General features: G+C 34.6%; 1 protein-coding gene across 1 annotated transcript in view; it reads right to left on the reverse strand.

The window, feature by feature from the left end:
* Positions 1-2,844, reverse strand: part of LOC128997208 (ATP-dependent RNA helicase DHX30-like) — a 31,966-nt gene extending 29,122 nt beyond the window's left edge. The window contains exon 1 of the mRNA XM_054422811.1: positions 2,675-2,844. Within this exon, the coding sequence (XP_054278786.1) occupies positions 2,675-2,756 (82 nt within the window). The 5' untranslated portion in view covers positions 2,757-2,844. The remainder of the gene's footprint in view (positions 1-2,674) is intronic.
* Positions 2,845-13,866: the final 11,022 nt, after the last annotated feature.

The raw sequence follows: 13,866 nt of genomic DNA on the forward strand, positions 1-13,866 counted from the left end.
AGCAGAGTTAAATCTATGTAGTGATTCGAATGATTTATTGAAAATAACATCAACAAAGACAAACAACAAATTGTTTTTTTGCAAAAGATATGGCATATATAAGGGATATCTATTCTGACACATAGATAATATATTTCTTTGTTTGTTTAAATATTAGAATAATTTGTTTTATATTATTGAGCATTGTAGGGACTTATGTCCCTACAAGCCACTAGTATAAAATAATACTACTAGGGGTCCTGTACTCCTGTACAGCACAATGGGGAGCAATAATCTTCCATATCTATATCATCAATCATCTATTTGTATTATTAATACGCTAGATGAACCTTTGTGAACAATAAGGCTTTTTTGTTTTAACATTTAACCAAACATATTATATACCAAAATGTTCGTCTAGGTGTGTAGATTTGTAAACTGACCTTACATTTTTGAAAGTCCCTTGGGCTCTGCCTCAGTGGCTTTTCCATTATAAACGGAAAATTCTAATGATTCTAAATACAAATAATCCTAAAAATACAAAAAGTAAATTTTTACAAGTCAGACCGTCCTTAAGCCAGGACATTACCTATACAGTACCCACTGCTGTTCAACTAAAAACACTATTATTATTGGCACGAGTAGGCATAAACGTAAATATTAGCAGCAATGTCAAACTTGCAAGTATGAAAAGATAAGTCATCAACTTCATAATATAAGTTTAATGATTTTAACGCCTAATTCAGTAGGCCCGTAAAACGGGGTGACTTGAGCCCACTTTTGAACTTTGCTTGTTCATTAAAGTAAACCCATTAAGTATTTTTTTATAAATCTTTTACAGTAAACTTAGTCTTGGTCTATTCTACAAATGTGTGGAATAAGATTTTTTTAAAGTTAGTGTAACTATTTAAAAAAAAATAAAATATGGGTGGGCTCAAGTCACCTCGTTGGTCGGGGTGACTTGAACCCAGCTATTATATTTCAATGCTATTCTAATGCACTAGACCCACTGCACTGACCCATGAGGTGACTTGAACCCACATATATAGCTGACTATTTTGGTATTTTTTTAGATTAAAAATTCCTGTTTTTTAAAGGTTTAATGACGGTAAGTGTACAACAAAACACAAAGTTTTTGTCGAAACTGTAATAAATTTATAAAAAACTTACAGAAACATTTAAACAAATTTTACTTACCAAATATTGAAGATCTGAATATGATTAATCAGAAAAAGTCCACCAGCAATTTTTGAAAATATAAAAAAGTAATTTTTTCTGTAAATGAAATGTTGCCAATATCTCGTTCTAGTTAATCCGAACCGATTCGTCACTCCGATATAGAAAACTTCACAATAGACATTTTGACAGTCATTAATAGACTAACTAAATGTAAAAATAACAAATTGTTTTTTATCTACACACTATTTATTTACACTAGTAAAAGCACTTGTTCTACTTTATGTCTTTGTCCATTAACCGCCACTTTTCCACTTCTGGAACGGCAAAAGATCCTCTGTCGGTAATGGGTGTGGGGGCTGCTATTTTTCCTTTAACTTCTGCTTTGCTGTACCAGCACTCATCTACCTTTTCTGGCCATTTCCAATTATTAGACCACATGAAATAATGAAAGTGTCTTATTTCATTACTAAACAAACGTTACGGTACCACTTAAACACAGGTGGGCTCAAGTCACCCCAAAATCTGCCAAACTTGGTCATGATAAGGTAAACCCAGGTCATACTGACTTAAACCATTACATAATCAAACATGCTTCAACATGTTTGTGTTGTCAAGGAAATAATGAAATGGGGAAAAATAGTTTTATATTCATTTAAGTGCAAATACCCATTGTGCCGATAACCTTTTTTCAACGTAATGAAATTCAGATTCAGACGTGTTAACATTATTATTTTTTATAATTATTAAAATGGACAGTTAAAATAATTGGAATCGTTTGTGGTGAAAGCTAATTAGGTAACCTTCAAATTGATATATAAAACCTTTTGATAAGTCATTTAGGTTTTCTGAAACGAAAATTCAAAACTTTTTCTTGCGTTTTGGGCTCAAGTCACCCCACTGGGCTCAAGTCACCCCGTTTTACGGTAAGGTAAACATTAAGCTTGCTGAAATGCCGATGACAATAGTTATTTGTGCAACTAGTGAGAAAAGTGAGCAATTGACTCACTCGAGAGAAATCCCTACTCACGAGCCGTAGGCGAGTGAGGAATGGTTTCTCGAGTGAGGCAATTGTACTTTGAACTCGAGTTGCACATTATACTTTTCCTACAGTTACCATAAAACAAATAAATTGGTGAAGAAACATAACCTATTTTTACACAGAAGTGAACTTTTAATATAACATTCAATGTGAAGTGACAAATACAACAGTACAACAGCTGACCAGCTGATTTACAGCCAGTGCTGCCAACGTATTTCGCGCGCATACGACGTTGCCTGCATGTTACGCGCTCACTATTTCGTGCCTTCACGTTGCAAATCTGGAGTGAGACAAAGTAATTAGATTGAGACAATGTTAACATTGTCTCACTGATGAGCGAATTGGTCACTTTGCTTTCTCAAATCAGTGAGAGAACATGTACATTGTTAGGTAACTGTAGGAAAAAGGATAAGTAGCCTAAATCTAAATTCTAAACTAACTAACAATTAAGTACAAAAAAAAAAAACTAAAACTAACCTTTTATCATGGCAATATTTTTCTTCGGCCTTGACATAAGGTAAATCCTTTGCAAACTGCAGAATTTGATGAATATTGACATTTTGGCTCTGTAGTCTGTGACTTAAAGGGTTTTAATCAATGAATAATAGCTGAGACCCTTTTTACTTTTCAATATTATTTTTTCCTTAGTGGTAGGCTCCCTAAAACAAAAACAGAGACAAATATTTTAATTCATAATTCAATTGCTACTTTGCAATTCCAATAATTTTCAAAAGATTCATTAGACTGTTATTATTTGGCTCGGTATTATAGCTTAGCATACCTACAACATCGTGATATTCTAGCTGCTCAAGATATTTTCTAACAAAATTATACACTACCATACTGGTACTTTGTTCAAGCCTCTTATTCCTCAATTTTCTCTCAGAGGCTAGTCTCTTTCCTAAACTTCTATTCCTAGTGAAACTTAGTTATTTTAATTAAATAGAATTTTTATCTGCTGCAGTTTTAAGAACTTAACCTTTATTGAAGAGAAAACCTTTGACGATCTCCAAGGTAAACGTTGTTAATGCCTCTAAGCCCTTTGAGTTGAGGATCCCGCTTCAGTGGCAGCACTCAACAAGTTTTTTTTAAGTATCTCTCCCACTAGTATGCTATTCATTCACATATTCACTAAGGATGCTCTTCACTTGGATTTTTGGAATAAGCTCTATATTCAAATAACTTACTGCCAGTTGCTGTATGGTTTGTTTTTACTAAAAAAACACTCCTTATATTATTTACACAAAGTGTGTGAATCCGAGTTTTTGAACACTTTGACATGGAACCCTGATACCTGTTAACTTATATGAGCACATTCCCTATACCTCACGGCGCCCGGGGCTGTCCTTTACACGTATGACATAGGGATGAGCATGGATAGGTCGTACCTAGAAATACCTACATTGAATAGTGTCAACCATCAATGTAAGCTACTGATAACAATGATATTTTCTTATTAGTTTTTTGTCTGATTTATGTATACTGCCTCAGCTGATTAAACTATTAGCATACCTACTTTACAAGCATTGATTCAACTCACTCCCTTGCGTTGGTTAGTCTATGCTGCTAGCTAGACGTTCTAGATTGGCAGTTTCTCGATATTTTTGGATTTGATATTTCGTCAGCCTTTCAATAGAATAAATAGGCCTACAATACAATTCACTTATGGAAAACATCGATATTACAATAACTTACTTGGCCAAAAACATTGATGTTCGACGGAAATATCAGTAACCTAGGCATTTTGAAAACAATAACCCTCATCCGTAGGCCTAGCTTAGAGTGAGAAGTTCACTGAGAACCATTACTAACTTATTAATTTTTATGCAATGTTAACCGCATCTCATCTCTCTTTCCTTCTAGTGAAGTAAACTTAGGCCTAACTTAATTTGGATAAACCGACCTCACTTAAAAAAAAAAAATTGTCTCCTTGGGCGGCTGTTTGTGGTCATTTTCCATCCATAAAGCTTTACTCCTAACCTCAACAGGTTCAATGTCTGGTTCTAAGTAGCCTACCCTATTGAAGGCACCAACAAGTATCTGCCCCATTCCTTTATAAGGCCATCATTGCCACTGGCTTTTCATTGTCCATGATAAAATATAGGGGTTTTAGAGCAGGCCTAAGTTTAGCACCCTTTCCGTGACTTACACTTCCAAATTGCGTCTCTTGATCTAGGTCTAACCATAACTTATTATGTTTCCATAAGATTGGTGTACAATAAATACAATGAATAGGCTACAATGAATTTATTTGGCCAATCAACAACATTGTTACAGGCTATGTCAGTTTCCAAGCGTAAGTTATTGTAGCCTCTAACTTAGCCTAGTAGCCAATAATACACTTTAGGTAGCCTACAAAAGAGTCATGACATCCTTCCCAACTAATTGCATTAGAAGGAGGGCAGAGCATTAGAGCAAGCAGATCCTTTTGGCTGCACTTTACTTGACGTCCTACACTCAGTCGATTGTTTTTTTTCGATTCAATATTTTCAGTTTCTAAGGCTAGGCTTAACTATAACTAGGGCCTAGCCTAGAGATAATTCTTTAACTAGGCATAACTAGAAACAAAATTGGTACTTGCCTTTAACGAATTCACCAATATCATTGACAAAGACACTAATATCATAAAGTCAATGCTGATAATCTCCTACTCCTAGTGTAAAATAAATATAGGACGTAAACTAAAGCGCAACCAAGTTTAAACGAACTTAGATTCGGTTGTTATTTTCATTTTGTTTATATGGGGATCGGACTCGGGACTCGGACAGTCGGACACCGGATGGGGAGAGATCCAGTCCAGAGATGAGACCAGACCAGCTGGAGGATGGGACAGACGACAGAAGTCAGGTCAGAACAAAGGAGAAGAAGGAAATGCCCCCGCCGCAGCAAACCTGCATACAAAGCGAATGTCCATTTGCCTGATTGGACGTAAACTGGGTAAACTAAAAATATCTCATAACAAATATCACATTTTTATTCCCTATTTAGGTTCGCTGTACTTAGGTAATAGGTTTGCTGCAACAGGGAGGGTGAAAAAGTGTCTGTTATGGGTTGTCATGTTGGTGACGAAATCACGACGAAATAGCAACAAAATATTAACAGAAAATCAAATCAAATGGAAGAAATTCATTAGTCATAAGTCATTTATTTGGCCAGATTTACATTAATGCATTAATTGGCAATAGTTATTTGTGCAACTAGTGAGCAAAGTGAGCAAACTTTGCGCTCGAGTTGCACATTATATTTTTCCTACAGATACCATAAAACAAATTAATTTGTTAAAGAAACGTAACATATTTTTACACAGAAGTGAACTTTTAATATGACATTTAGGCCAGGCGCACACAGGCGATTTTGAGTTGCGCAACAGTTGCCCGACTAATCGGGGGACTGTTGCGCAACTCTCTCGGAGACTCTGAAGTCTAGCGACAGTTGAGCTGGAGTGCGCACACAGGCAACTTTTTAGTCGCGGATCTAGTCTTGAGACGTGTTGGAAATACATTCGTAACAGCGTTCCGAATGGATTTCAATGATACAACCGTAGTATGTGCTTTGTTGCTGAAGTTTCGCGCGCGAAAGAAAAAGAGAAGATACTGGGTTCATCCCATATATATAGTGAGCGACTTGTGAAAGGACAGTTTCAATGACTTTAAATATAGTCGGCCTCTTCTCAAAAATCCTCATCAAGCACACTCATACTTGTAATTTTCTAAAATCTTCACACAACAAGAGAGCAAACAATAGTGACAGTTCTGACCACGAGTAGTTTAACTCCTGGGGTGAGACTGAGCGACACAGCGACTATTTAGTTGCATGTGTGCGCATCTACACTTGTTTCAATGGATACCAAACCAGGAGCGACAGTCCCGCAACAATTCAGTCGCAGAGCAGTCGCTGGCAAATTGGGTCCGGGAACATCGGTTGCAACAGTTGCGCGACTGTCCCCAGACTGTTTCCTTCGTGTGCGCACTCCAATTTAAAACAATGTTGAACATTTTAGTCGGGCAACTGTTGCGCGACTCAAAATCGCCTGTGTGCGCCTGGCCTTAATGATACAACAGTAAAACAGTTGACCAGCTGATTTACTGCCAGTTTTGCCAACGTATTTCGCGCGCATACGATCTTGTCTCATGTTACGCGCTCACTATTTCGTGCCTTCACGTTGCAAATCTGGAGTGAGACAAAGTAATTAGAGTGGATGAGCGAATTGGCCACTTTGCTTTCTCAAATCAGTGAGAGAACATGTACATTGTTAGGTAACTGTAGGTCAAAGTCAATATACATTAAATATTGTTATTATAAATATACATTGTTATTTATATTGTTTATTGTTCTCACAAAAATATTTATCATGTTTATTGTTATTTATATTATTTATTGTTTTCTAGGTTAAGCAGGTAGATAGGGTAGGGTAGGGGTTCTAGGTCCATAAGTCCATGTGCCATTTATTGTATACATATCTTCGTTATTCATTCAACTATGTATTTGCTTATCGTTACTCAGTTATTCTTTCTTTGACCAAGTTTTTCACATGTAGGCTATACTTTACTTTTATTATTGTTACATTTGACATTCCTTTCATTGTTATTATGTATATATGGGTTATCTAGTCATAATGAGCAATTTACAACTCAATCAACCTGTAAAATTGGTTTAAATCCGTCGGCAAATAAATAAATAAATTAAAAAATACAGTCTCTTAAAAACCATTAAATTACTACTAAACTAAAACAATATTTACATGTAAACAATTCATGAACCAAGCATACCATATGCCCATGACTACCCATCAGCAATAAAATGACGGACATGGTAGTAACACTTGGACACCAGTAATTTTCGAAGTGATTTTTTAAAATTAACAGGGTTTGACTCAATTTTTAGATGTGTTGACAATGCATCGAAAAGCAGTAGGGACCGTCATAATAAAGAAGTTTTTTTGAAAAAGGTGGTTGAATGTTTTGGTATCTGAAGATCAAGACTGTTTCGCAAAGAATATGGACATGATCTGGAACTTGAAAAGATGGAAATGTTCTTTTTCAGAAAAGAGAGTGTTTCAAGGATGTATATGCATGGAAAAGTTAAAATATTTGAAGACTGAAAAAAATCTTTGCATGAAGTTCGTGAGCTGATTTTAAAGATGGTTCGAACTGCTCTCTTTTGAAGTCGAAATAGAAATCTGGTCCTTCTATTCTCACATCCCCATGCCGGCACTGCATATACTAAATGAGTGAAAATGACCCCATAATAGGCGGTCATAATGACTTTCTGATCAGAAAAATTTGACAATTGTTTTAAAAGAAAGATGCCGGAACCAACCCTCATACAGACACTGTCGATATGGTCATAAAAACAAAGGTATTTGTCTAATAATAAACCAAGGAACTTGACACCTTCTGTTGACTCAATTTCCACGTTGTCTAAAAGGATAGTTGTATGGATTGAAAAACGGAGCAATTCAGTTTTGTTGGGGTTGAGATTTAATAAATTGGAGTCAAACCACTGCTTTACGTTATTTGCTTCAATAAAAGATTTTAATTCTAATCCCTCGGAAGTTGAGCCAGACAGAGCTAGACGTGTCATCCGCAAAAAAGACAGATCTCTCCAGCCTCAACACTTGAAGGCAGTTCATTGATATAAATCAGAAACAGCACAGGTCCGAGGACAGATCCCTGGGGAACCCCACGAGTGACGGTGTCCCGAGAGGAGACAATTAAAGGGTCGAGCACACCCAGAACTGTCATTGACAGTTCTGGGTACTGTCAACACCTCTGACCTCAACGAATCGCTCCCTCTTTCGAAGGTATGAGGAGAACCACTCCTGTGCCAGCCCCCTAACTCCAATAGATTCTAGTTTATTGATGAGCATATCGTGATTTACAGTGTCAAAGGCCTTGCTCAGGTCAAAGAAAACCCCTAAAGCATTTTCTCCTGAGTCAGAGCCCGTACTACTTATTTTGTTAAGTGTAAACATTGCATTGGTGGTTGATTCCCCCCCTTTTACGAATCCAAATTGGTTCTTATAAACATAATATTATTTCTTTCTAAAAATTGTATTAATCTTGTTATTACTACTTTTTCAAATATTTCCGAAATGGTTGAAACTAGAGTGATGGGTCTGTAGTTATCGCAAGTTAAATCAAATCAAATCAAATTATCTTTATTCACTTTATACATTTTATAGACATGTGGTTTACGTGGCATGTTCACGTGTCGCAAACCCTTCATATTTATTTGTTCTTGCGCCTTATAACAAAACAAAAATGTTGTATTTCACAAGGTGCCTTACTGAAGAGAATCATCAACCCCAGTGCAACCCAGCATACAGCAAAATATACATCCTCTATAAAGCATATGATCACGACATACATGACTGTTATAGGCGGTACAAAGTTCGCCGGGTCAGCTAGTAAATCTATTAATCTATATATATAATTCTGTAAGACAAACTTTTTACCAGAAAATTGTGGACGTCTGGTAAGTCGCAGAAAAGTGGGAGAGGTCTTAAATTGAAGGTCTTGACCCCAGGGACTCGGGAAAAATAGCAGAATTCCCATAAAGTTGCCAGAAAACGAGATATAACGTAAAATATCCACCATAAGAAATGCATTGGGACTGAAAATTGTCTGCATTCTATCAGCTGTTACTTATTTATTTGCAATGTTTACATTTATTCCGAAAAGTCAATGTTGGTAAATAATGTTTCAAAATGAATTGTGTTTAATTTTTTTGTTTTCCGTTTTTATAATGAGTGAAGTAACTAGAAGTAAGACCTGCAAGACGTGGAAGAGTGTCCAGGAATTCAACAGACTTAAAAAATGCAAAAAAGAACGTCATGTAGGGCCTAACTGTGAAAGAAATCCAGAAGCTGTTTTACCACCTGTCTTTAGAAGAACGCTGGAAAATGAGTTGAGTGTTGTTTCTCACAATCTAGGTTCTCTTAAAGCACTTGCATGCATTGTGGCGCATTTCACTTCGCAGAGGAGGCCACAAATGGACATTTCAACGCATGTTGCCACTATGGACATGCCACAACCACAAGTAAATGACGATGATTCGAACTTTATAAAAAACATAAAGCAATACAACAGTGCAATGGCTTTTGCGTCGCTTTCCGCTACACAAAAAGAGATTCCGGGAAATGGGCCTTACTGTCTTAAAATTCAGGGACAAATGCGTAGATATATTTCTGACTTACTACCGCGAAATGGGGAGTTGCCTTCATGATAATTAACAATAATTTTGACCTTTACATGTGGTTCTCAAAATGGAAACTATAACAGAATTCGTAAGATTACAAAACAAATCTTCAATTTTAAACTAGAAAAGATGTGCAATGTTTTACTGTATGTTGTATGATTTCAGCTCTGATTCGTAGTTCTCCGGGCTCAGGCCAAACCGTGTGCACGTTTCCATTAGTTAATATATTGTGTTATTGATTTAATCATTATTTTACAATTGTATTTCATTGACACATCAGAAGCAACTAATATACGACTCCAACGGAAGGAAAACTAAGATATAAAACAAAAAACACTGTTAATTTTAAGTAACATAAAATTGATAATTTTAAAAACATAGGCCTATTTCGAATATTTGTCATTTTATATATGGTTTTTTTATTGTAGTCTAAATTAGGGGCTATGGCCCCTATAGGCCACTAGTAATAAATAACCCTTTCACATGAAAAAAATTTGTTTTGATTTGGTGCTACAACTTCACTCCATAAGTTTTTAGCTGGTACAATAAGTGATGAAATTAACATTATAGGAGTTTGCAAGGGGCAGAAAATGTCAAAGTACAAAAACAATTTTATTTAAAAAAATTAAATGTTTACATTATTTAGAATACTTAAAAGGTACGTTCCTCTTCATTGCAAAACAATTTTTTGTGTGGAATAGAGTTATTAGGTGTTCAACTGATAAACTGTTAACAGCACTTATATTTAATAATCAAATAGAAAATGTAACCTACACCGTTATTTAAACTGAATAGATGATTCAACAGACTTTTTTTTAACAAAGGTAAACAAATGGAATCCAAAGAATAAGAGGGATAACCTTTGGTAAAAGCTATTAATTGTCAAAAAATATATTCAAGGTTACATCCTATTATTAAATTTTTGAAATGAAACATGTCATCACTCATCAGTTAGCCTACTGTAGTGGTGGTACAGTATTTTACCATTGAGGAACAAACAAACAAAATATGAAAAAGGAAAAAGGACACAAAGTAAATCACTTATGTATGTAATTTAAACTGGTAACATAAATCAAACAATTCATAAATGAACTAGAATAAAACATCTTAACTTTGGCGAAACTACTGTACATCTAATCTAACATTTGGTATGAGCAATAATTGATCGTAAGATATAAGGACTAATATTAAGTTTCCAGAAAACAATTAGAAACTAACCATTCCCGAGCGTTGGCTGTATATTTATTCACGACTCATGTAGGGCACAAGCGTATGACGCATATATATGCCAAAACATGTTAACGTATGTATGTATTTTAAAGTTGTTTCTTGGCCGTCAACAGTTACCTTACACCCTGTACTCATGGAAGCATTGCAACACATGTTACATGGCGCTCATTGCGCCTGAGAGGTTCTTCGTGAAACGCCTTTTAGCAGCACACCTTCAGCTACAATGGTTCTAATGGGGCCGTACACATGTGAGCGTTGAAACGCGTGTTTTGGAGTAGGGGGGAGTAAGTTTTATGTATGCTTGCTATGTATTTACTTCTATATAGCCTACAATAAACTTACTTCATGGTAATTACAAGGTTATTTTCTGTTGAGTCCAATCCCTAACAATGTTATCACAAGTTGCTAGACAGACCTGAACTTTTGTTAAATAATCAAGCAGTTGGTATTCTTAGGTAGCCCAGTGGTAATTAAAAAAATTAATAAATAATGGTCATGTAATCGATACATTTACACCCATGTGTTAAATGTATCGATGGATTTTAACTACGACTTCCTCTGGAACAATATTTGATGTCCTGACAGCTTGATGAAGTTCCTATCAGGAACGAAACTGCAGTAGCCTATATTTGGACTACAAAGGATCACTTAACAGTATAAGGTATTTAAACCATTATTTATTTATTAACTTTCTGATTAATTTTGATGTGTCAAGAGGCCAAAAGAGACCAAAATCATCATTCATTCAATAGTGAGTCCGAAAAAAAATTAAAAAATTGTGGGTTGAATTTGGCATGTTGATCGGACTTGAGAACAAGGTTTTTTGGGGTAAAATTTTATTTTCTCATTCAGGCCTTGGAATAAAAATTAAATAGGGAATAAATCTGACATGTTTACGGAAATACTAAAGCAAAAATTACCATTAAACAAATGTAAATTCACTTAGTACGGGGAAGGTCGCTTAGGTTGCCGCAACAGGGGTATTTTTACTTTGTTTTTGTTCTTTATACCTATGGTACCAAGCCCAGACAAAAACTGCCTCTTCGACTTTTATAGCTATAACAGGGACATACCATGAGACACTTGACTTGCTCCATTAATTAATAAGCCTATTATTGTTGGTGGAAAACATCAAGATTTAGAAATCAATTTCTTAACCTTAAACCAAATTATTGATCACGTAGTAAGTAGGGTTTCACCCTGCAGCCGCCACTCGGGAAGGGTTAAGAAAACTATTACTGTACCTAAGAAAATATTATTACAATTTACAACAGTTTTTATTAAAAACGTCATTATTTCATACTGAATTTTTTCAACCAATACTATACAGAGAAAGTATTGCCTTTTCAAATTTTTTTTAAGTTTTAAAAGTTATGTTGTCTACATAAACAGCACATGTTTTCAGTTTTTTTTTTCTCTCAAGGGTACCTAACGAAAGTAAACCCCTGAAATGAGAAAAATCAAACAATCTTAATTTTTTTCGAAAAGGTCTAAAACAATTTTGATTACATTTCCACAATATGTATGCGAGTTTCAGAATGCAATATGTTTTAAAGGTTTATAGTTAAAATTCGTTTGATAACTTTCATTACCTATAATATTTTTCTCAGATATGCTTAGAGATAAACCTGAAGTTGTTAATAAATCTCAGATCCATTTAGGTTTGCATAGTAGTTTGTATAATGTTTTTGAAGAGTAAAAGCCTTCAATTATATGAGAAAATTGAGGGGGTGTTCTTATCAAGGTTTTTAATTTAAAGTGATTGATAAAAAAGTAATAATAATTAACTATAAATGATAAGCTGTAGTCAGGTTATTGACGTTCCAATAGATTTTTTTACACAATAACCTTGTATTTAACTGATTTAATATTTAGTTTCAGATAACAGTAATCTATTTGTCTTACATAGTACATACTCTGTAAGAAATAAACAAATTTAGTTTATCTTTGTAATGTAATATACTTATTTTACTTTATCACTGAAAAAAGTGAATTATTGGACCAGGAAAACTTAATACTTGTCCTTATCTCAAGTAGTTTTACCATTCAGTCCATGGCATTTTCTTTGCTTTATGTCTTAAAAGAACAAAAATTTCTTTTGGTTTATCCTACACACTTAACTATTTATGACAAGTGTTTTTTTTTGTTAGAGAAAACACTATAATGCCTTTTAGGAACCAAGACGATTATATCAATAACATAAGTATTAGGATCCACAACTTATTCTAAAATCCCGACATCAGACTTAAAACAAATTTATACAAAGCAGGAAAAAATTCTCAAATTATAAGTTGACTGTTTCTTAGTACAAGGCACCTACTTCGTCCCTATTATATATCTAACAAAATCAGTTCTAATGACTAATTGTAACAAAATAGTATGAAAAAATTAACTTCAACTTAGAAATTACGACTACAAAACCACTATGACTATTATCATAAAAAATTATCCTCTATGAGGTGTAACCTCAGATTTTATAAAAATACAATGAATCACAATCAAACGTTTCAAACCATGTAGTAAAATAATTTTATACTAAAAACTTTGTTAGCCATCCAGAAAGTATAAGAAATATGATTTATAAATACTTGCTTGTGAATTTTGGTGTTACAACAACTAGGCTAATTAGAAATATTTTCTTGCGTTTGGAAAATTATCATTATGCGATGAATTTAAAATGTTCCATGGGTGATATTATTTTTCATGCTCAGCCATTACTGTCAACAATTGGGTATTTTTTTAGAAGTTTAAATTAAAGGTTAAACCCACTACAGCCTTACTAATAAGCAGGGCATATGCAGTTACCTCTTCTAACAGTTCATTTGGCTATACATTCATGACAACTTTAGCAACTAGTGTAGCATCGTTAGATGTTACATATGACATTTAATTGTAATTTAATTTGAAATTAGAAGTCTAATAGATAGAATAGCCTCTGGATTGTCTATAGTTCGGCCGCTTAGAAAGCGACCTCCTCCAGCATTGGTTTAGCATTAGCGCGCAGGTCGTTTTCTAAGCGGCCGAACTATAGTAAGAAAATTTAAGGTTTAATGTTAATGTGTTACTCTCAAACAATCCTTTGTAGATAGCATGACCACAGTTGTTTCATATTCACTGTTTAGTATAAATAGATCATGAGGCCAATGAATTTGATTGTCAAGGATTAGCGAGAAAATAAAGAAATTTGACTGTTTGGACATGATACTGATAATGTACTCATATTGAGTATGAAACAGCTG

Source organism: Macrosteles quadrilineatus, unplaced genomic scaffold (genome assembly GCF_028750875.1).
Source record: "Macrosteles quadrilineatus isolate MER2022 unplaced genomic scaffold, UCM_ALF_1.0 Scaffold_6__1_contigs__length_79288215, whole genome shotgun sequence".
In the NCBI taxonomy this organism is placed as follows: Eukaryota; Metazoa; Arthropoda; class Insecta; order Hemiptera; family Cicadellidae; genus Macrosteles; species Macrosteles quadrilineatus.